The 24,902-nt window shown below is 40.5% G+C and overlaps 1 protein-coding gene across 1 annotated transcript; it reads right to left on the reverse strand.

Moving 5' to 3' along the window:
* Positions 1-868: 868 nt before the first annotated feature.
* Positions 869-24,822, reverse strand: LOC141018989 (histone acetyltransferase KAT7-like). Its single transcript, XM_073493744.1, has 15 exons — positions 24,641-24,822; positions 22,622-22,766; positions 20,111-20,326; positions 17,192-17,473; positions 16,973-17,055; positions 16,527-16,613; positions 15,009-15,107; positions 14,788-14,898; positions 13,894-14,085; positions 12,328-12,417; positions 11,443-11,583; positions 10,122-10,215; positions 9,672-9,818; positions 6,224-6,330; positions 869-6,003 (listed from the first exon to the last, which is right to left on the reverse strand). Exons 1-15 carry the CDS (start codon positions 24,653-24,655, stop codon positions 5,905-5,907), a joined length of 1,908 nt encoding a protein of 635 aa, XP_073349845.1. The 5' UTR covers positions 24,656-24,822; the 3' UTR covers positions 869-5,904.
* Positions 24,823-24,902: the final 80 nt, after the last annotated feature.

The raw sequence follows: 24,902 nt of genomic DNA on the forward strand, positions 1-24,902 counted from the left end.
CCGATTGTATGTAAGCTTATGAGAAAATGTCCCCACTTCTCATTTGATTTATTTCCTCAGTAAATGGTTTCCTAATGAGTTAATGGTCTCAATCACTAATTACAAGCCTTCTTCAACACAGCATGAAGGTCATTCTGTAAGTGATGGTTCCGTTTGGAGTAAAATACTGCAGAAAATAAAGCAGGGTACGAGTTCGCCGTGGCTACTGTGTGATTGACAAGTCACTACCATGGCAACCGTCAACCAATGTGTATGCTGGGAAGCTCCACTCTGACTTTTGAAGACTTGAATGTAGTTCGTTTATAGCCCACCATAAGCTTTTTACCGACGACGATTTAATTTACGCTTCAAAAATCTGATTATCTTGCTGAACAAATTGTGTACGTATCGTAAACGTGTGTTTGCCACAAAGCTTATTTTCTACAATAATCCGAAATCCTGTCAAAAAAATCCCAGACTTTTGTTGAGGGAACCAGGACGATCCTAACTTCAGGGTCTGCCTCCAAAAATATGTCTGTGGGTGACGTCACGGTAGGTTTACACTTGATTCCCATCTTCTCTTTTATAGTCCATCCCTGCCTTGTAAACACCCACTCAAACTCCACATGTACATACGGCAGGTTATGATGTCACATTGACGTGGGTTATTTTCCCAGACTTGAGAAAAACTCCTCTTGAGATACAGAGGACACATACATGACTACAAACAGGCTCATACTGTCATGGTGGACAGATCTTGAGGAGGGAGGCAGAATGACACCACCACGTTAACTATGAGCTGATGAGGCCCAAACAATCCTTTACCCACTCCAGACTCTAACGCTGATGCTGGGGGAAACAGCCGACACACAAACAACATGAGACACCATGTGTTTCACCATTTGCATTTATTGAAGAGGAAGAAAGGGGGAGAAGCAAGTACAAAAGCCCAACTGAGCTACATATTGATGCCACGCTACTTTTGTCTGTCTCTGCATTCAGTGCGTAGTGTTAATAGGAAGCAGGGTGCATTGAAGTGCTGCAGTACTACAACAGCTCACTGGTGGCCTATGGAAGGCGGTGCAATGCCACTCGTTTCTCTAAATAACTGACACTATTCACACGTGTAAATAACCAGCAAGGTGCTCTGAAGCTGCCTATCTATAGCTGCCACTGGCACAGAGAAAAACACCAGGATGAAAAATATATGAGAGAAATAAAAGTGGACTATGAAGTCGAGACAGACAGGCTTTATAAAGAAAGGTCTTAAAGGATAAAATCTCTTTTGAATATTTCCACATGATAAAAAATGATCGATTTGGGATGTTTAACACACTCCAGGGCAATTATTTGTGTAATTTATGATAAAATGAGCCTTTTCAAATCAAGGCACGTCCGTTTTCTGCTATTCTGAGAATAGAAAATATCCTCTCTTTTTTCCTTGTATGGTAAAAATCAGCTCAAAATGGCAGCCCTATACAAGGACACCAATCCTCCAACCAAACATCATAACAAAAACAAAAGTACAGTCAAATACTAAATTGGCCCAATCACGTAACAATATCATTGAGGGTTTTCTTTAAGGATGGATTTTTACTTTCAAAGTTTTACAAAAACTAAGTGCACTTTCCTGTAAATGCACTTAAGGATTGGCGAAGAAGAAAAAATACACTGTCTACACTCACAACAGTCTTGAGTAATTTTTCGGTCAGTAGCACATCTCAGAGAGGTTTTATTGAAAACAGGTGCTAAAAGGATACATGTAGTCCTTTGAAATGCAAGGCCTGTTTGTATTGATTGGAAGTCTGCCAGTCAGTCACATAACTCCTGAACTCCTCCATGTAAGACCCAAATAAAGACAGGGAAACCACAACCACAGGATTATAGAGAATATAAACATGTGAAACACAGGTAGATAAATCCACAGATGGCAGAAAGAAAACATCGCTATGAAAACAAGACACATGGAAATACATATTCAACCGTACAGAGTTTAAAGGCAACAATTCATAAACTGAAAGATGAAAAGAAATGTAACTCTAGGCTGGAGTCTGGAAAGGAAAAAGATTCCTCCATATGTGGAACTGAGACACAAAAGCTACTGAACAAATAGAAATCTGAAGAAAAAAGAAAAAAGAAGTTGATTCAACATGACACTGTTGGCCACACACCTCCAATTTCACAGCCAACTGCTGTCGAAGCTTATGCACAATGTTTATTTTTGGGAAATCCACTTGCTTTCTTCCTGAGAGTCAGATGAGAAGATCGATCCTGCTGTCATATGTAGCAACCGCCAGTAGTGCATTAGCTTAGCGTAGCATTAAGACTGGAAACTGCTGGAACAGGTAGCCTAGTTCTGTCCAAAGGTAAAAATATCCACCTACCAGCACCTCTAAATCTCACAAACTGACATGCTGTATCCTGTTTGCGTATTCTGTATAAAAACCAAAATGTTAAGACAACAGCTTGTTGTTTTACAGGGTGCTGGTGGTGTTGGGTGTTGGAGCCAGACAAGTAGTTTCCCCCTGTTGTCAGTCTTTGTGCTAAGCTAAGCTAACCGGCTGTAGCTTCATATTTAACGTACAAACATGACAGTGGTATCAATCTTTTCATCTAACTGTCGGCAACAAGGCGAAGATGAGTATTTCCCAAAATGATGAACTATTCCCTTAAAAACAAAAAAAAACTTAAATGCTGGTTACAACACATGTTAATCCAAATAAATAAATATGGAGATTGTCAACAAAAAGAAGGTTGTGCTTGTATTTGCCTAACTGCTTGTAGCAGCAATTACAGTGGTAACAAGTAGTGACAATGCCCAAAAGTGACATGTTTTGATTCAATCATACGTCACTTTGGATTACAGGAGTTAATCTCTGAAATGTAAATGACTTCTCTTATTGTCTTTGTTGGTGGGGAGACGCTCTGGATTCTCCCACCTGTACCTTTCAAGAGCGTTTAGAAACATTCAAATCTACATTAAATTTTGACATAAATACTTTATATTCACTGGGAAGCCGGTCCTACAGAGTAGACATTCCTCGACCAGACTCTTTCTTTTTACGTTCTACGCGGTTAACATATTTTTTTAAGAATATAAATAGCATTTAGCAATCTAGTAAAAAAAAATAAGAAAAAAAACGAAAATGTTCACTGGCTGAGCAGAGCTAAAAATGTTCACGTTAACACAGAGAATTAAAAATGAAAACTAAAGGAGCTTAAAATGGGCCGGTCTAGCTTTTTTTTTTATACAGTGGTAAACCTTAGAGGTAGAAAAAGTATAAAATATCATTGAGAACTTTAGCAAAACCAGCAAAAACGGACACAGACAAAACAGCAACATGTATGTGAGCCCCAACAGTCCTAACAACTGGGATTCCCAAAGAACGTTTTACTGTTCAGAATACAAGTGTGGCAATTCATAAAACAACACAGCCATCACTAAGACAAAAGGTAAAAAAAAAAAAGAAGGGAAGACAGGTGGTTACAAAACACATCCAGGTAGGTCCCATCCTGGTGACATAACACGGTCCAAACGTGGCCAATGGCAGCTATAGCTTCAGACAAAATGACTGAGAGGTGTGATGGGTCATATACTGGACACAGTGTGTGTTTGCTGCGTGAACGACACATTGAGTTATGTACTGTATTTGCTTTGGGTTCAAACAGGCACTGTCAGTCTCAGAAATGTACACTCCAGTCTGTCTCACGTTTGTTCCACCTCTTTCTTACACAGAAAGAGAATCTGTAGGAACGGTTGAAGATCTGACCTGAGACCATCTTACTGAAGCTCCTCATACCTTTTCTAATGTCCGCACTTTTTCTAGACACATTTGTTGAAACTTCAGCCGATGGGATGCATGAAAGCAACATCACCCTGCAGCTGGTGCCAATTCTTCAAATCAGTAAGTATCACATTAAGTTAACGACTATATAATTAATACTAGGTGATGTTTTGCTCAAGGGGACTACTGAACATTAACGTTTTTTATCCATTTCCAAGTTTTTGCATCCCTCAAAGAAACAGTTAAAGTACTTCCTTGTCTGTCTTAGAAGTCTCATGTGACCTGAGGTGGTGAATCGAGGTCAGGACTCCTGTTTCTTATGCATTCTGCGTCCAGACCATGTCCTGTTTAATCACAGCCAGCTGGTCAGTGTCTGTCAAAACACGTTGCATGAGTCAATGTGCTGCCGACCTGCGTAGTCTCGACCGTCTGGAGATCAGAATGAAATGCAGCGCAGGCTCAATACTGACTGTTGCAGATTGGATTAGCGGGTGTGCCTGGTGCTCTGTGCTAATTAAGTGTCTGGGAGACGGCGCACTAATGATGCACAATTACTTTTAATTTTCAGATAACAAAATGAGGTTGAGGAGATATCAGCAGTGATCAAATACAGTATATACTGACATCACTGGCTGCTACATAGCTCATTATTCTGCATTTCAGTCAGAATCTTGGAGCCTGAAATTCCTGCTTGTTTTCTACGGAAGTGTTCAACATCAAATACATTAAAAAAAATTCAATAATCACATGATTGAAGTGTGTAAAATATACAAATGAACCTACAATTTGGGATATAATTGTAGATATTTTACAATTCATCATTATGTATTAGAGAATTTTAATGAATATCATTTTTTTTTCATCATGGGCGTTATAATTTCAATAATATATTCATATGGTCATAATGACACTTTTTTTGACAATGACAAATTTTATTTCATAAAGTCACTTTGCATGACAGTGGTCTTATCACCGCCCTCTCACATTTCAGCCAGTCTGCCTCTTACCCAAACAAGCTAACAAACTAACTTTCGAGAAAGTTATAACAGTGTTAGCTAGCTCATGTTGGCTTGAGCGACGGTGGAGAAAACACACTCTGTCTTTCTGAGGTGTGTGTCTTTCTCTAAGGAACATCTTTAGATTTCAAAAGTGGCAGGAGTAATTCCTGATTAACCCCATTAATACATTTTTGGAGAGTTTTTCTTTGTCAGAATTTGAGGGTCTAAGGATAGAGACTCTATGGATTGTAAAGCCCTTTATGGCAAATGCGTTACTTGTGATATTTGGCCATGTTAATAAAATTGACTTGACTAATGTTAGCTGCTGCTGTTTTTTATTTTTGGAATAAATATATCGATTTCATAATATCTATTATGAAATAAACAAGAAAAATATAAGGATGAAATAACATGTTATTACTTTACACATTGTTATTTGATCTATATTTTACACAATTTATCCATGTAATTATTTTGTATCTAATATTTATTCATTTGATATTGAACACTAGGACTCCATGTAGTGCATGTATTTTAAACAAAGTGTTTGAAGAACAGTATTGACAAGGCAAGAGGAATCTAGTGTCTGTTATTTCTAATAAACATATTCTTTTTGAGAAGAAGACATGTAATGTATTAGTCTTCAAGGATTGTACTTGTCGCTTTTGCTTCATTTTTTGCTACCATGACTATAACTTTTTTATATTTCATGGCGCTACAATACAGTGCAGTACAGTAAATGTTTTTTTAATGTGCAATTTTGAGTGTTTATTTCAAATGAAGCCCTCACCGATCCCTTGATGACCACTCTGACTTACTGCTTGGTCAATTTTTGCACAGCCAGATCTTAAAACTGACTCCACATAGTCATGTTTTAAACATGAAATACGCTTCCTGACAGGCATCATATCAGTGAGCTAATGTTGCATATGTTGGACTGAAGTCAATTTCCCAAGCCATGGCAGTGACTGCTGAACCCAGAGTGACAGCTGACTCTGTAAGTGACTGACTGTGCTGTAGCTGCTGAAAGCGTTTTGTACAAGAGTGTGTGTGTGTGTTTAGGCTCAGGGTCTGTGAGCATGCCAGTGTGCGGAGTATGATCTGTCTGTGTGTGTGTTCTGGGTCTGGAGCGTGAAGCTCCTCTACGTCCCTTTAGGTGGTGTCCATTTTAAGGCTGTGGGGTCAATGGTCTTGCTGTTACCACGTTTGGTCTCCTTGGCCTTCCAGTCGTCGATGAGGTCCTTCAGAAGAAATAAAATAAAATGCACCTCAGTCAACCACAGTAATGTTGTGCAAAATAATAAAGCTGACAGGTGCGTGTCCTCATTTCTCATGTAAAAAGAGTTAGAAGCTTAAGCAATAACCAACCAGCTACCAGCTTGGTTAAGAAAGGATTCTCTACCAAGGGGACAGAACATGAAAGAAATGATGACTTTGGACTTTAATTGTATTGTTTCCTACCTGTCTCTTTAAAACCAGGTGCTTTCCCTTCCAGTATTTGAGCATCTGGAGGGATTGCAGTGTGCTGACAATGTCCACTGGGTTCACTGCCGTCTCCTGACTGATCTCTGTCAACACAAGAGAATTAGAGTCAGATTTATTGCCAAGTAGGTTTTCACATTAAGTACAAGGAATTTGTCTCAGTAGTGTGATGCATAACAATAAGCATAAGAGAAAATAAACATAAAAGGATAAAAAGCCAGCACTGAACGTCAATAAGCATAAAAAGGAAAAAGTAACAATAAAATATGAAAAATATTTCCAAAAGCAGCCATGCTAGCTAAGTTACGTTTTTTGCTCTAAATGACATAATAACATAATTGTGTAAACAGCAGACCCTGACTCGCAGGGCTGTTTTCTGGGGGAAAGTCTCGGTCAGGAGGGCTGACCGTCGCATGATTTTTTTTTCACTACAAGTTACTACAAGAGACATTAACTACAACAACACAATAGTGGAAGGTGACAAAGACATGCGAGTTAAAGTTTTTTTCACTGAATCGCGTTACATAATCACCGCCATTCAACTGTGGGAACCGCCTGGCTCTGCTGCCAGGTACAGACGCTGTTTTTCGGGCAGAAATGTATGGATGCGGTATTTTTTTCCTCATATAAGATGCTGAAGACACTTCCTCCTAACACATTACTGTTGTTTGGTCCTGTAACGTTGCTTTGTGGGTTGAAGTGTGGGACATTTCTTTTTTATTTGACGAGTGAAGGATCTGTTTAGCTGTCAGACTGTGAACACCATCAGACCGGCTTTTCCATTCACACAGACGCCGTCTCGCCTCTGCTGCGGCTCTCATACTACCTCCAGAGGTGGATCAGAGCTGGAGCGAAACTGTCTCCCCTCTCCACCTTGCCGTCTGTGCGAATGTTACAGATGTGGAGTACATTGAAAGGGCAGTGTGAATGGGGCTAATGTATAAGGCTATAGTCAGCGACTGGTTACCTTAGCGTAGGATAAAGACTGGAAACGAGATGAAACTAGACTCTGTCTAAAGACGAAAAAGTGTAAGAACGGCAAGTTGTGGTTCTACAGAGATTTACACTGCTGGATTATTTCTTGGCCCAGTGTAGTTGCCAGGCAACCAGCGGTAACTTCTCCTCTCCCAACAAGATAGAAAACAAACAATTATTACAAAAATTATTTAGAAAATGAAAAACAACTCAGCATTATAAAACTTTAGATAAAGCATGACCTAAGGCACAGCGTGTAATGAATTGTGCAAACAGCTGTATAGTTCAAACTAATCAAACAGCTTGTGATGAGAAAAGCAACGTTGTACTTTGCCAATCTCTGCAGGCGTGGCAGAGGCAGAGCGGTCGAGTCACGGCAGTACAGTGAGAACGCATTTTAAAATGCAGCCTGGGATGACGGAGAAGAGTTATTTGTAATAGTCTGTGTGAGTTGAAATATCTTCCTACATTCAAAATAATATGCAGAACTTCTGAGAAAAAAAAAAATGCAAAAAGCTTGAATGAAAAGGAGGACAAAGAGAGGCTTGGATGGGAGGGAACAGAGTGTTATTACTGAACTACTCGCTGTCACACTGTCTTGGATGCTGCCTGACCTATCTGCTATTCGAGGCTTTTGCTACCTCTTTATTTAGTTTGACAAAAAGATTTTTTATTCAGCGAATAAGAGTTATGTGTGAACAGGATCTCATCTTAAACTATATCAGGTGCAATATTGTGTGTTTCTAAAATGGACTGATGAGGAATATGAACTGTGGTATGAATAATTAGTGCTGTTAAAATCATGATCAATCAGTGATTATCTAACTCAGTGACTAACGGAGAGCCATGATATAACTCCATCAGAATCAGCTTTACACCTGAAGGTAGAGAGCGACACAAGATATTCCTGCAATTGGTTTGACATGATCCCTTTGTTTGACAGTTAGTGGCAGAAACACAAAATAAACAGCAGTGTGACATTAAAGGCAGTGAAGACGTAGACATGCGTGTAAACACACTGTATCTTTAACTACTTTTAGTACGGGCCCATCCGCATTTTCTTTCAGGTTTTTAAAATGGACACCCCCACTCTGCAGCTGCGTAGGTTCCAGTGATTATGCCCTCCCCTCCCCACACACACAGAAGTCTGCAGACAGTTAATGCATGAAGAGTGACTTTGAGCTTTGAGGATATGAGGTGGAAGAAGATGCTTTTTTATTACTATTAAACCTTCATTTAGAGGCATTCTATTCAGGATTTTTCAGTTGCTGTTTGTAAAAACTATTAGAAGTTTGAAGCTACTCCTCAGCTCAACAAGGGTGATGGGCGAGAGAGCAGCAGTGGTTGAGAGAGCTGTAGAGTGAATGGAGAGAGGGAGTGGCGGGTAGCGTGAATAAAGCAGCGGATCAGAAAAATAGAAACATTGTTTTCTGATTGTGTCACAGCGGTGATCTTCAAAAGCACAAAAACAATCCAGTGGGAAGCTGGCAGAGTTTGTAAGATAAGTGTACGCTTCATCCTGTCCGCTGTGTGTGGCTTGTGACTTGGTGATATATAAGAATGATAATACAACCTCAAAAACAAGAAAAAATAATGGACCTGCCTTTTAATTATCTTTCTCCTTTCTTGTTTTTTAGTCTGTATTCATATGCAGACAGCTGTTTATAGAGCCAAAATGTCACCTCGCGTCCATTCTTCCTTTTTAAGTTGCTTCCTGGAACGTAAACAATGACCAACGTATGGCCCAGATATCTGTTATCCTGCTATGCACTGGCACCGGAAATGTCTGGAACAGACATTCGTGGTCCTCAGAGGATGAATGCTAAAGGTTTATGATATGCAATAACAGTGGCTTTAAATCTAGTGCCATTGTAAGGTCAACATTTCAAATACTTTGGTTTTTGACCAATTACCTGCACAACTAATGACATTCTCATGAGCCTGAGCTGTGTTTAGTCCTAATTAGCGTATTAGCATTTCACTCAAGTCATCACTGTGCCTACGTATAGCCTGACAGAGCTGCAAGTGTCTTGTCTGTCTTTTCATCACAGTCACAGGGCTCTCCTTTGGATTGGAAACAACCAGCAGAAACAAAACAGACTAAGCCGGATGTTCCCTCAGTCCTCTGAATGTGTTCAGATGACCCAGTTTTGCACGAGTTTAAGTCACTGAACACAGACTTGGAGTGGCCTCAGTGCTCTCTGATCCATTCACAAAGGCAGACACACATGAATGCATGCATGCACATATTAACAAACACACACACATACAGTTTCATGAATTGTTGGCCATTTTGAGGCTTTTAGATTCCTTCCTCATAGTTTACTTTATAGGTTTCCCCTCAAATGGCTTACCAACAATGATTCTGAGGTCCGGCCAACCCCTCGTCTCTCCCCCTCCATCTTTTTACATCCCTTTACCCGCCTTTTGTAAAATGTGGCCCAGTTCTGACCTTTGATGGAGATCTCCTTGCCCTGAAAGTTGTTCAGGTAGCGTAACAGCACCTCCTTCCAGTAACTCCGGTAGCTGATTAGGCCCAGGTCAGACAAGGGGCGCTCAGGAGAACCCACCTTCTCCTCCACCTTGGACAACAGGTAACCTTAAAGGGCAGATCAGATAGAGCATTTTGTTGGCTAAACTCTTCCTAAAGCATTTACCTCTCCCACTGAGAACTGGAAAAAGAATATCAAAATAATAAACAAAAAATGAAAAACTGATATAGCCAAAAAAAATAATATCAGAGTGTGCAGCGTTTTCCTCAGAAGAGCAAGTGCTTCAGACAGCCTCTTCAATCTGGTGTTATTGTGCCGTGCGGGATCCCTTGGCCAATGTTAAGTTTATGAGACTAAAACACACACAAACACACACACACAGTATATACACAAGCTAGGTCTGTACTCACTGAAGTCTATGAGCATCTTGCCGTAGCCCTGCCTCATGTACTGTGGCATGGTGAGGATGCAGGACACGTTGTAGTTCAGGAAAGAGTTCTTCTCCTGCAGAAGGACAATAAATCGATAAAGAAGGTGGTCTGACTAACGTGTGTTTTCATCAATACTAATAGTTTTTAACTGGAGGTTAATGATATTTTGAGCTGATACTTACACAGGCAGATGATATATTTTACAGTCTAATCTTTACTTTTTCAGATCTCATTATTTTTGGCTTCGTATTTTATAGGGTTGTCACGATAATGGAATTACAAACTTGAAAAAAACATCCATATTTGATACCATGGTTTTTTTTTCATATCAGAATATGAATTTAAGAAGGCTTTTGTTCTCTGTGTTAAGAACAACAGCATCTAAGTTAATTTATTTCTGACCATAGTCAGAAGAGTGGGAGAAGGGCGGGACTATGGTGGCCCTACAGCGCTGCATGTGTCAATTCGCTGTCAGAGAAAAAAGAGGGAGAGCGAGACAGTTGTACCAGCTGGGCTACTGTAGAAAATTAGTATTGAAACTGTTTCAAATATTCAGAATCATTATATATTGACTATTCACTATTCACTTATGCTCATCTCCGTCTCATACCTTGAGAGTCAGTGAAGGTACACTGAACTGGATAAACTCAGACGATGCACCTGCAGAAGTAAATATCAAATCATGTCCTGGGGGCATGTGCAATAATTATAATCTCAGTTTAGAACCAACCTACGAGTGTTTGCGCACAACATCAATAACATATCATGTCATCAAGAAGTTTGAAGAAATATTACATATGTAAATAGCCCTTTATTAGAATTTGTAAACATGATGATCACATTTGTTTTTAATTGCAGCTTTAAAGAAGGAAAAAGTGTTTAACAGGTGGAGTTCTACTACAGCTTCAATGAAAACCACCATCGGGTTCAATCTTCTTTTTGGTAATGAGTTAAGTAATTCACTATTAACAGTGTTGGAGCTGAAATAGATTTTTTGTTGTTGTGGTTATATAAATCTAATTTATTGTGCTGCTAGACAACCCAGTTAAAGGTGAGTAATCTGGAGAAAGATAGTTGATTGTTGAGTCTCATTTCCACGTCGGGCTGGTGACTCGGTCCAAGCCAGCATCTGTTACTTAACAATCCGATATCTTTCTGTAGAATCGCTCAGTAGAAAAATATTGTGAAATCAAAGTTACTTAATATCCCCTAATTTCCACAAAGATTTTTTTCAAATTCTCTAAAACACTGGAGTTAAACATCTTTGCACTAATCTACGTGTGATTGGCTCCCAGATTACCTTGGAGAAGTACCCGACTAGATGGCACCCTGTGTTGTCAGCTTCGGTCATGACATAGAAGAGGAACGGTTCAACGTCGTAATACAGAGTCTTGTGGTCCAGGAAGAGTTTCGCCAGCAGACACAAGTTCTGACAGTAAATCTGTGGGGAAAACAATCGTGGACATGCTCACTTATCAAGGCTTATAGGAAACACATCTGGCTAATCTCACACAGACAGATCTCCATCTCGTTAGGGATAGAGTCTTACATTCAGGCACAAAAAGTGGTTAAAGAAGGTCAGATGATAGAAAAACTAATATTATTATATATATATTATTACTAATATATTACACACAGAAAAAAGAACAAAAAACAATCAGACAAATGGGTTTGAAGGTAGCATCACCTCTCCTTAAAGCTCAAACCCTGTCTATAGAGTCAGTGTAGGTGTCAAAGGGCCTTCGAGTGATTCAAGAGAACCAGTCATGTGATCTTTTACATTATCTCTCTGAAATTCACACATGATCCAGACCTGTTGTACAAGTCTTGTACACATAGTCTGCTTTTTTCACAAAGGACAAAACACTTCTGTGACTTTAGAATTATAAAACCTTAATCTGAATGAATTTGGGGTTTGTTATGATACAAAAGTCAACTTTAAATAAAATATATAACCAAATATTCATGATATTAACATCATCATGGCTTGCCAGTTTACTGTCATGTCCTCTTGACCGCCTCCCATCTAAGTCATGGATCAGTTTGCTGTTTTTTAAATGTTTTTTCGTATCTTTCTAACTTAATGATAAGCCGTAATAATATTGTTTTGAGTTTCCCAGTTCAACTGAGGCCCAATGATTCCTGGACCTTCTGGCAGAATGTTAGGAGCATAGCGCTTGTTTACCTTGTTCTTCTTTCCATCCACCTCAAAGACAGAGATATTCCCCTTCCTGTAGATCTCATCACCTGGAGGGTGCTTCCATACACACTTGGCCTATATGCAACAGAGACGAGAGAAAGCAGCAGAGGTTAGTTTATAAATAAGTTAAAAAAGAACAATTTCACTTTTAGTTGCATATAGTGGTTATGCTGGTCTATGGTTCAGCTCACATCTCCAGTGTGTATCCAGGCTTTTAAAGGTTCCCCGCTAACAAAATGAGGAGCTATTTGGTCGCTGAGAAGAGACCAAAGAATGGTCCAAATCAAAGCAGCAGAGATATTCTAACCATTAGTCCCTAGTATGAGCCAAAACCACTGGATTCTCCCTGCCTGATAAACGTGTAAAATACATGGACTGCCTGTTTAAAACATGGACGTTTTCAAAATGTTTAATCTTACTGAATTAGATGTTCTCTTTTTTAAATTGCAAATATTGCCACAGTCTACCATAAGAGATAACAGTGTTGTGGCCATATACATCACTCAGCTGAGCACTATTCTCCTCTAGTTTCTCTCACTCCAGTGTAGAAACAGAGTGAACTGCATCAGAAGGGCAAAGTTATATAGTCTAAATCTAAATCTAAATAGAGTCTGCATGGGCTAGGAATATGATTATGAATCGCCTTAGGCTTTGAGATATTGAGGTTTTAGCTTGAACTAAGGCAATAGCCCAGACTCATTTTGTGTCACAGTCCATTTTCACTTTCATACTTCAACATCACCAACTGGAAGCTTTAATCTTGTTGGTTATCAGTCAGAGACATCATAGTGAAGATAAAAGAAGAAGAAAGAATTTGGAGGATGTAGTGGTGTCTTTTGTATTTTTCAGGATTGCAATGTGAATGAGAAATAAGGAAAACTGATTATCAACAGAGCCTTGTTTGTCTCCAAGAATTCATCATCTACACAGGGAAAGATCATTGAAACTACAAAGAACAGCCTTACACACTATATAGTGCAGGGTTGGGGTTGGGGTTTTATAATGTATTCCTGTTTATGTTATAAATACTAAGTCACAAGGATCTGTCATCTGAATTCATCAGGCTCAAGGAACTCAGATCAATCTGTAAAACTAGGCAGTGCTGATAAATATGAATCAAGGTTGTGTTACTGCATTGCCTTTATCTCACCTCCAACGTTTACAGAAACACACCTTAGTGTGCTGTAATTTCAGAAAGTTTGTGACCAGGCCGCCATTTTTATCCTTGAAAACTGACCAAGACCCGCACCAACTTGTGTCGTCACTCATCATACATTTAGCTGCCCTGATTGGTTGTAGGTCTATCCAATTGCATCATATGGCATTTTAGTCTGTGCTCATTTGTTGATTTGATCGTTTGTTGACATTTGTTGATTATTGTCATTTTGCATTATCACTTACAGGCATATAGTAGTATCACACGGTACTTTTTGCACATTGCATTGTGGGATTGTCTGCAGAAAGTACACAGGGTTGGTTTAAGATCAGCCCTTCTCTATTTGTTTTAAGGACCTGCCAGATGCCCCCCAAAAACAGAAAACACTGCCTTACCATGTGCCTGCGCAGAATGGTCTGGCTCTTCATATACTTCAGGCAGAACTCGCACATGTAGAGCCTCCCTAGGCGGGCGTATTCCTCTGGGTACGGAGAGTGGTACCAGGTGTCCAACTCGTATCGGCCAAACACGATGGTCTTTATCATGTTGCTGCCTTCCGACACCTGGCCTGCCAGACGAAGCTTATCCTGTACAGACCAGGACAGGAGGGAAAAGGAGATGGGGACAGGCGAAAAGGTACAAAGAGGACAGGAAGACAGGGCAGATGAGCAGGCAGAGGGGAGAGAGGAGAGAATGGAAAGATCTCAGTAAGTCAGGGTTGAGGATCAGTTGAACACAGAACCTCAGTGGAGGCAACCATACACAGAAATACATAAAAAGATGCAGGAAGAAAAGTTAGGATGAGGAATAAGTAGGAACGGGCTTTATATGAAGATAAGGTAGTGATTTGTGTAGAATAGTGCACTTTCAGAAGCACTTAAGACTTAAAATGGTGTAAACATCTTTTATTGGCTTTTTTTTTAGTAGTGAAACAAAAAATAATAGCAGCTTGAAAAGCCTGCAGTTCATTTAAATCAAGTATTTTTTTGGGAAGATTGTAAGAAGTGCAAAGTATTTGTAGTTAACCAACTTAAAACATACAAAACCATCTATGTGATCGTTTAAACTGAAAGTAACAGAGCAGAAGAAAGAACAAAAGAAGAATGACCGGAAGTGATTGTCCAAACTACCAAAAATATCACAGACTCCTCCTGTGGCTGCAGGGGAGGGTTTTCTGACTGAAACAGAGAAGAAGAGGAATAACGGAGAAAGGGGGGGGGGGGGGGTAAAAAAGAAAGGGACGCAGAAAAGAGTAAGGGAGGGGGGTGATGATGAGCTTTCTCTCTTACAAGGTCGTCCGAGGCACGTGCCTGCGCTTTCCTGAACAGCTCGAGGTCGTAGTCGCTGGTGATGTTCTCCAGCAGCGGCTCCCTGCTTGCTCCGTGGCTCTGGCGGTGATCCTGGCAATACAAGAAAAGAAGGAAAGCAGAAAGACTTTCAATGCATCAAAAGGAGAGATGTTTTTTTTTTTAAGAGACAGGTATATAAAGGACAATTCTCACCCACTTACCATGTGCTTCTCCTTCTGCTCCTTGTTGAGGCTTGTGTTTCGTTTCCTCCTCAGCTCCGTCACCTTCTCCTTGTAACGCAGCTGACGTTCTGTCGGGGCCTGAGACCACACAGAGACGAATGTTTGAGCAAAGAAGATTTTGCACTTGCTTTTTCACCATTTACCTTTTGACGAGTGACAATGGAGGAAAAAACAAAGCACAACCTTGAATGTAGATTTTAGATGATAATAAATGTCTGGCTGAGCTACATTCATTTCTATTAATACTGATATTCATATTTTACCACTGCTTGGTGAAATTTAAAAGTGAACACAATATGTGAAGTTTCATAATCGTAACTCAACCACTCACATCTGTGCCTGAACCCCACAGGGATGTTTACCCACTTATGTAGTCTGTATATTAGGGATTTGCCTTTTGTCGGAAGATATCCAGCCACATATACTGATGCCACAGTGATCCATCAACATTGTCGCACTGAAAGCAACCTGTTACCAAACATTTGAAATCACTGTAACAAGATCTGTGAGTACGTTCTTCTCAAAAAAGTCGTGTAACCATCCTGAAACACAGGTAAGTTTCCATATTAGTGTCTGGATCTATTCTAATTTGTCCTTTAGATCTCGTGTAAAAAAAAAAATCAATTATTTTAGATTTGTAGGAATCTCAATGATCTCCGTGACAGCTATTTCATAATGCTATGATCATCTCACATCTCACATTCTAAATTCTAACACAATGAGCTTGGACGACGTGATATAAACCGGTTAATATTTTAGAGATAATGCTAAATAGTCCTCCATCATTCATGCCCATGTTCTCTTTCCTACTGACTTATTAACTATGGCTTGCAGCAAACTATCTTGTGTTATACTGTGGAAATCCTTTTCAATGAATGTGACCATTTGTGTGCATTTATTATCTTGTATATATAATATTTATTTAAGATGTGTCATTTTATTTTGTTTTAGGGGCTTTTAAACATCTGACTTCGGCAAAAGGATGAAAAAAAAGTCCTTCAGTTGAACTCTGACTCATTTGCGTCCTTTTCGCTGCTCATCAGTGAGCACCGTCCCCGTCAGATAAATGAGTCCTTTCACACTCACTGTGACTCAACCGACTGCAGCTTTGCCACTTTGCCTCTGGCCTTGCTACACTGGGGAATCAGTGTGATCTCTAACCTGAGGCATCACTTGAGAGTACATACACACACACACACACACACAGACAGACACAGACACCGTCAGTGTCAGATGAAGTGCATTGGACAGGTGAAATGGAGAAGGATCACAGCCTTCTCCTGGATTCACTTGTTCAGTTGACTAAGAGAACACACTTCCCTGATATTGTGAACCCTTACAGAAATATAGTATATATATATATATATATATATATATATATATATATATATATATACATATATATATATACGCATGTGTACATGTATGTGTCTGTTTTAGGTGTGAGAGTGTGTCACCATGTGTTAAGCTTGTCTGATGCTCTTGCTTGTAGTTTACCTGGTTTCTTGTGGAGTGTCTGTTCTCGTCCTGACGGTGCGACAGCGTCCTTTCCTCAGCCTGTTTGTCGCGCGTCGATGCCTTGCCCTAGCAAAAACATCAACACTGTCTACCACAAGCGACTCACAACCACCCCCGCAAGCACAAACATCACAGCAACCACCTCCGTGTTCCTGGAGGCTTCGCAGCTTGACAACTTCAATTTGAGTCTGTTGCTTTCCTTAAGTTTCATCTACTGGACACTTGGTCGCAGTGTGACGGCTGAGATTATCCCAAAGTGGAAACTTGGTTAAAGCAGTATCATTAAAACTATACAAAGTAATAACTAAAGCATAAATGCAACATGCTTTTACTCTAATGGTGCAGTAGCCAATGTCATGGTTTCAATTCTTATCCTGTAATCCTTGTTGATGTATCTTTGAGTGTGCGTGTGTGTGTGTTAGTACCTTGCATTCATCAGCAGAGAGATTGTGATAGAGAGGACACCCTGATATAGAGAAATGTCTCTCATGCCTCCCTGTTAGATGACCTGGTAGAAGAGAAGGAGAAAGGGGGAGGGAGACACAGGGGGAAAGAGGAAGAGGTGCACACAGAGAGCTTAGGGTTGGTGCATGGCAGCAGCTCATCTGATCCAATAGGAAACGTTGCAGTTTTTGTGCCCTCACCCAATGAGTTGCACCCAGGTGTGGGACACTTCATGTTGAAGTTGTAGCTCTCGTGGAAGCGCCGACGTTTGGGCCGGTGGGAAAGGTCGTGGGCGGCGGCCTCTTTGAGTGACAGCTCTTTGGCCAATCTCTCGTCCTCTTCTTGGGAAACCACAATATCGTTGCTGGAAGACACAAGGTCGTTGCCGGGGCTGGAAACCTCGATGTCGGACTCCGAGGATGGGGCGTTACCTGTCGGGGTGCGGGGAGGGGTCTCGTCCCGGTCTGCCCCCTGCTTCAGGTCTGCTGAGCCAGTAGGGACAAAGGAAATGAGAGGGAATAATTGCAAGAATGCTGGGTAAAAACTTAAAATACATACTTTTTTAACCCAAAATGGAAAATAAAAATTTTTTCATTCAGATCTCAAATTAGACTTTTACTCATAAAGATAATAAATACATTAAAATGGAACCTAATGGTCTATATTTACTGTAAAGCCATGATTTAATTGTGGGTAGCTTCACTATTGGGATGAGCTGGGTGCTTTTAATGTCTCTGTGCAGTTTTATGGAAGTACTCCCAGCACAGAGAACACAGAATGTTTGACAATATTCTGGTTTTTACGCAGTGTAACAGGTGGTAGACTATAAACCAATACTGTGGGTTGGACAAGAGTAACAGTAACGCCACCTCTCAGTGATTAAAGTCTGAATCTGTCTCGACAAAGCCTAAACGGTCATGCAAATGTTTTACCACTTCTTCTCTTCTCAAATTTATCTCCAGGGAAATCTTTGTACGCTGCAAATTCGACCACATACAGATGCAGTTAACACTCTTCAGCAGTGGCTGCCAGCAGAGAAATCCAATAGTAAAGAGTGATGTTACTGCAGCAGAGGACCAGTGTTTCTCAGAGTCTCAGAGTCAGAGGCATATAATTGTGCACATTCATGACTGTATGCTCAAAGACCTCTCTAGCGGGTTAAGGGCGACACAGGATATGGTCCATGTCCCACTGGGTCCATCCGGTGCCCACAAGCAAAAAAACACACCCACTTCTCAAGAAATCAATAACCAGTCCATAACATGCAATGACGCATCACAGTACATGATATGTGCACAGATGGTACACACGGTACAGTACTTGATATTTACAATGATAGAATGAAACTGGAAAACAACATCAAACACTCTGCCGTGAGAAGGGGAAACAGCTCTCCATGTGCAGAGAGGCGTGAGGGAGAGTGAACAGCTAAAGTATCTGACAAAACACTCAATACGTAGTGAGTCATAGAAAAACAAGAGATAGCACATGAACCCAGAAACGAAGAAAAGAGCAGGGTTAATAAATAACCTCCCCTGCTAAGTGATAAATAGAATAGTTAAAAATATAATTAAAATAAGTTCTCTTTCAAATTAAACATCTTAAACTATTGTTTTTTCAGCTGGATTCATTACCTTTTCTGACTCAAACAAAACTTAACCATGTCATGTGATATGCTACTTCACTTTAAGAACAAATACTACTGGGACCACTACAGAACAACACCACCCAGCCACAGTTTGTACACCCTGCTACTGTTTGGCGTACCGATAGACTACAGAGCAGCTTCTTTCCTTCAGACTGTGAGACTCCTCAATTATTCCCCCACACTCCATCATAAAGAATAGCTTTTCTTTTCTTGTGTAGCATGAAGCGACTTCAACTCAAGTTTCCTTCTAAACCTTAGTGTTGTAAAATCACTATTAACTGAACCTTTGGAAGTTGCAGATGAGCTTTTCATATCTTTTATAGATGCTACCACTATCCATGTAGGAATCTGGCAACAACGTGACATAACAACTCTGACAATGAACCAGCCACATGCTAGATTTATCTTATTTGGACCCAACTCAAAAACTTAATTGTGGCTTTAGAGAAAGCCACTTAAACTGGAGACCACATATTAAAATGCCAGCATAAAACATAGGGATTAGATGAGATACATGGTAAATGTGGCATTCATTTCTCATTCACAAATTAAGTCTTTTTCCTTGGGCATGTAGGCACTTTTTCAAATTGCAATAGAATTATCAGTTAACAACTGTCATCAGCAGTGGTCTCCATTTACGTAAACTTCAAATGTCCAATTCATAATGTCATCTGAAGTTTTTTTACTTTGAATATCTGTAACAGTGTTGTAGAGTTGAGTTTACAAATATGATTCTTTATAGTTATTTTGCTACCCACACGATGAGCTCCTTGACTTTTTGGCTTTACATCTGTTGTTCCTGCGCAATTCTTTCCTTAAGTTTAAATTTGAAGAATTTGGAAGTAACTTTTTACATGTGCTCTTCTGATTTTCTATTGCGCATATAAACAAACTCGTCTTGTGTGATGCAGACATGACTAAAATGACAGTAACAAACATGTTCCTGAATCAAATGAACCAGGGAGTGTATCACTGCATGACTCCTGATATTGTTTCACAGTTAAGGTAATAAATGACAAAATAAAGAAAAGAAAAGAAATCTATCTAAGCACAGCTATATCAGCTTTGATAGATATGGAACACCACCTCCTCAGTGGCTAAAGTTAGAAAAATGATCCTCGTCTCTGGAAGGCAATTCATTATCACCAGTGATACATACAAGTCCAGGATATGTACTGAGACACATTTGTCTTCTTTATAATCAAGAACACACTGTGATCACAAACAGGGCTCATTACATTCGCTGAATGGTACAAGAATGAATGAATGAAACACGCAAATAGATGTCCTTCCTCCTCCTGCCCCTGTTGTCCACCTCATCTTCATGTCATTCCTTCCTTTCTTTGCCCTTTCAACTTCATTTTCAACTCTCCTCATCTATGTGTCAGTCTGTTCTTTCCCTCTCCCTTCAGCCTCCTCATTTTAATATGATCTAATTTCTAAAACATACAGGAAACACTTCTGGTCTCACCATTAGCCTCGGTATCTGAACCAGACGACCTGCTCTGACGCAGTGGATATTTTTTTGCTGTAGTGTTTGTCGCCCCCTGCTGGCTGCGTGTGACCCTGCGCCCGGACGAGAAGACGGACGCTGCAACTGCCGCTGCTGCCGCCTCTGCTGCGGAGTCCAGGCCTTCGTCAGGACCCACGGGTGTAGGAGAACTGCTCCTTACTGAGCTGCAGTTATCTAGGAGAGGAGAAGGGAGGAGAGGAGAGGAGAGGAGAGGAGAGGAGAGGAGAGGAGAGGAGAGGAGAGGAGAGGAGAGGAGAGGAGAGGAGAGGAGAGGAGAGGTTTACTTCATAATTTTCAGTGCAGTTTTACATAGAAAATTATAAATTAATAAAATGAATTAGAATTTTAAGTATCCATGAACATACAGAGTAAAGATTTATAAGCTGAGACATTTACTTTCTTACACAGTGACCGACTTTGGATACATTTAGCTGCTAAGTTACTACACTTTTAAATGCCTTTCTTCCCCTTCAAGACAATGCTGCATCAACTTGCAGCAATTTCATTTTTTTCCCCACAAAAACTTTAGTTTAAAAATGTTTTGAAGAGCGTGCATTACAATTCTAGATTGACTTCTCAAAGCTGAGCAGTCTGTAACTGAGCAACTGCAAGCAAAAATGGCAAGAAGAAGATAGTTACTTGTTGCGAATGGCCTCAAAGGTTGTGGAGAGATTAATCCTGCCACAGAAAAGAAGTGTGAACTCCTGAATCCACTTCTTTTTGGAGAAAAACTAGCGTCTGTGTTGTTACTAAGCCTGCATGAGGGCTACGGCAGCACAGCCAACTTCTCTCGGTAACAAAAAGCAGAGGAAACAGTGTCGGCCTTTCTTTCTCTGCTGTAAATCCCCTCTGGCAGCCACAGCAGAAAGAGGTCACACAGGGGGTGGGAGTAGAGTTTATGTGTGTCTATGGTGGGGGGAGGTCAGGCTGTCTGAACCCATTCATGCTTTGAGGCTGCCCATATATAATAGCTCCTGCTGAACTGTTGAAGTGAGGGGGGTTTGAAGTCTCTCCGTGGTTCCTGAGTGAAAGCACTGTTCCTTCTTCAAATGACACTTATAAATGACATTGTACTCCATGTTGAACTGTCTGGCTTTATAATAAATATAAGTATAATAAATAATAAATAAGAGGAACAGAACCAAACAAGGTCACTATGGGTGAGGAGCAGAAAACAAAACAGCTGTATGATAAATAGGTTTAATTTACCTTTCATGACAAGATAAGAGGACAAAAAGGCACAGAGAGGCCTTCCTGAACTTCTGAAATACAGTGGTAATGATAACGGTAAAATAAAGTGGTGTAATTACACAATGGTTATTCCTATGATATGTGTGATCCCTTAAACCAATTAAAGGCTGATACAACCACACTGCATGGGTGCCACTGATATGCAGTAACAAACTATACACCTTATATATTAACCTCAGTGGGTAAAAGGCCAATTAAACCTTCAAGTTATATATAATTACTATGTATATATACACTGTATGCACCTCTGCAGAATGGTGTTGGCGTATCTAACTTAAGAAGAAGACAAGACATGGCAGTTCTCATTCATTCTTTTTTTTTTACTTTCAGGAGGATCTCATTCTTTCGAATGGCTTTGAGGAAATTCAACAGTATAACCTTACCTTACGTTAAAGTAAATGTAAAGGGTAAATGGAATAGCGCTTTTCCAGTCTACAGGCCACTCAAAGCGCTTTACAACACTTGTCACATTCACACATTCACACACACATTCATACACTGATGGCAGAGGCTGCCATGCAAGGTGCCAACTGCTCATCAGGAGCAATTTGGGGTTCAGTATCTTGCTGAAGGAAACTTTGACATGCAGCAGGGGGGGGAGCCGGGAATTCGAACCAGTGACCTTCCAATTACTAGCCGACCCGCTCTACCTCCTGAGCTACAGCTGCCCGGCAACTACAGCCAAGGCAATCCTATGGAACAAACTTGCCTTGCCTTGAGGGTCCAGGTATGATGCAGGCAGTTAGAAAGGCTCCCAATTGCAGTTCAATGGCAATGTATTTTATAAAAAAAAAATGAAAAAGGATGTAGGATCTCGAAAATGAGATAATAAACTGACAAATGAGTGTGATCAAAAACTGTATGTTACAGCTTTACCTGGGCCACCTGCGCTCTGACCACCTCCTCTGATATGGGAGTGTTATGAGAAAATTACAAAAAGGGGGGTAGGCCCAGGACAGACTCCATGTTGGATCTCTAACAAAATAAAATAAACCTAACACAAATTGAATATCTAGTGGGGAAATGACTTATTAGAAGAAGAAGGAATTTAGCTCCTACCACAGATTTCTGAAGCTGTAAAAACTATATTGAGAGAACTTAAATGTTGGATTTATCATCCCAAGCCATCTATTGTTCTTGCCTATGCACAATATGATTATTATGTGCTTTTTTGTTCTTCCCAAATGGGATTATTTCTGAAAATCGTTCAGTGTTTACCTTGTGAGCTCTGGCTGAGGCGCAGTGACGCGCGAGTCAGGCGCGTGCTGCTCCGCCTGCGCGCGCTCTCGGAAGCTTCGGTGTGTTCGAGGTCGGCGGAAAAGTCCGAGTCCTCCGTCCCGTCCGAGCTGCTGCCAGCGGTCCTCTGGAAACGACAACACCAGTTATGGTTGATTCAGAACAGTCTGGACCGTCACCGAACCGTCTCAGACCGGTTAGAGACATTCTGTAAGATTCATTTAGGTGAAAATGTGTGGGTTTGTTTTCTTTACCAGCGGATAATCCAACAAAGATCCCATACTGGGGGAGGAGCATCACCTGCTCCACATCTTCTGCACCCTCTTCACTTGTCAATAAATACTCAAAATAAACCTAAACGGCATCACCGCGGGCACACCATTAATTTAGCCGATTACATCTATTGTCAACCCTGACATCGCCTGAACGCACCTTCCGTGTAAATTTCCAGTCAACAGTCAGTAAAGTCGACACGTTTTTTAGGAAGACTATCGCCAAAAGCACCTAATAACTCAGTAAAACAAATGAATTAAAATGTCCCGTAAACTGCTGTGTAATTAATCGGAATTACAGGCTGTCTAGCTGCCCGCCGCATGGAATGAATGGGGTGACGCTGAGGCGTATGGGCTCACCCTACACCACTAAACGTAAACCCTGCTGGGTGGGGGTGGGGTAAGGGGATTCCAGTATTAGCCAACATGACATTTGCATTGAGCAGATAGTAGCTACATTGGGGTCCCTTCCATCTCCTGAAATAGCAGCCCAAACATAGGGCTACCTACAATCGTATAATATTAATGTATATCGTTCACTAATAATATGCACAGTTCTCCGAATTTCCTTCGTTTCAGTTGTTCACAGTCATATGTATTTATTTTTCCATTTTCTCCATATGTCACATTTAATTTACACAGGGCTAACGAAGAAATAACATGTAACAATACAATAGATAACACTTGACTGACGTCCCAGAAAGAAAAAAAGCATGCAAACACAGCAAAGACCATAAAAAGGATCAACACAAATCAAAATTGCATTTAAATTATATACAGATACAATAGATATAGAAAACACAAATTAAAACAACATAAGAAAGTGTTTTACAATACGCTTCCCTATGCTAGCGTATACTGATTGGTGCTTTATGTGCATTTATGTGGCAAAATAATGTTGGTAAAATCACTATTAGGCTACTTGGCTTTTAATACTATTTTTTTTTTTTTTTTTTTAAACAAAAAAAAACTACATTTTAATAGCAATATAAGGCAGTAACAAACAATATGCCCGTGATTAAAAAAATAAAAAATAAAATATAAAAAATAAAAAACAGGAAAGATATCACTGTACACGCATGGGACCACAAGCGCACATTAGAGGTGTGTATTTGACAACTTCACAACAAGACGCGGCGCACCTCATTTACATACGACCAATTACATTGAGGAGGGGGCGGAGTTGAGAGAGCCCGACCAATCAACGCAACGCCTGTCCCGATTCGGCCCAATCAAATCGTTGTTTTGGTGCGGACGCTTCGTTCCATCCTCGCACTCAAAGAACAGCCTGTTCCTTTTACATCAGTTACAGCAGCCGTTATCGACATTAACGGGGGTCAGCGCCTCCACCAGCTTGTAGAAATCCGATACAAAATCCCCAAAGCCCAAATTTACAAACTCCTATTACTAGTTATGCCCCGAACAAGCGACACCTGATAAACAACAACACGTTCTCGCAACTCGGCAACAACATTAGCTAGCGTAGCTTTAAGCACAACACAAAACACAGCTCAGTTGTGTGTTTCTACTAGCATTAATATTCAGCCCAGTTTTACAGCTTATTAACGGCATCTTGTAGACGCGCATTTGAACTCGCAGGCAGCTGAAGTTTTTCCCACAGAGTTTGATTTTTTGATCTACGTTGGCTAACATTAGCTATGACGTTATGGTGTGCGTCCGCTCTGCAGTCTGCTCTAACGGCTAAGTATGCAGCAAACACCTGCCTTACCTTTCTCCGGGGCATTTTCAACGGTGGGACTGGTCGCCTCTGGCGGATTATTTGTCCGTACCTTGGGAACAATTTATCCCAGGTTGTAATAATAATAAGAACAACAAATCACCAGCTTTCGATATGAGCCAACTCAGCTGAAAAAGCGCATCAGTTTCTCTGCACTTCCTTGTGAGTACAGCGCAAGCGCTCGTTCGTTTTTGGGGTGCGTTGACAAAATACCTCCGTGTGGAACATACAGTAGTGGTGGACCTTTGCTTGA

The sequence above is a fragment of the Pagrus major genome, chromosome 23, assembly GCF_040436345.1.
Source record: "Pagrus major chromosome 23, Pma_NU_1.0".
Taxonomy (NCBI): domain Eukaryota; kingdom Metazoa; phylum Chordata; class Actinopteri; order Spariformes; family Sparidae; genus Pagrus; species Pagrus major.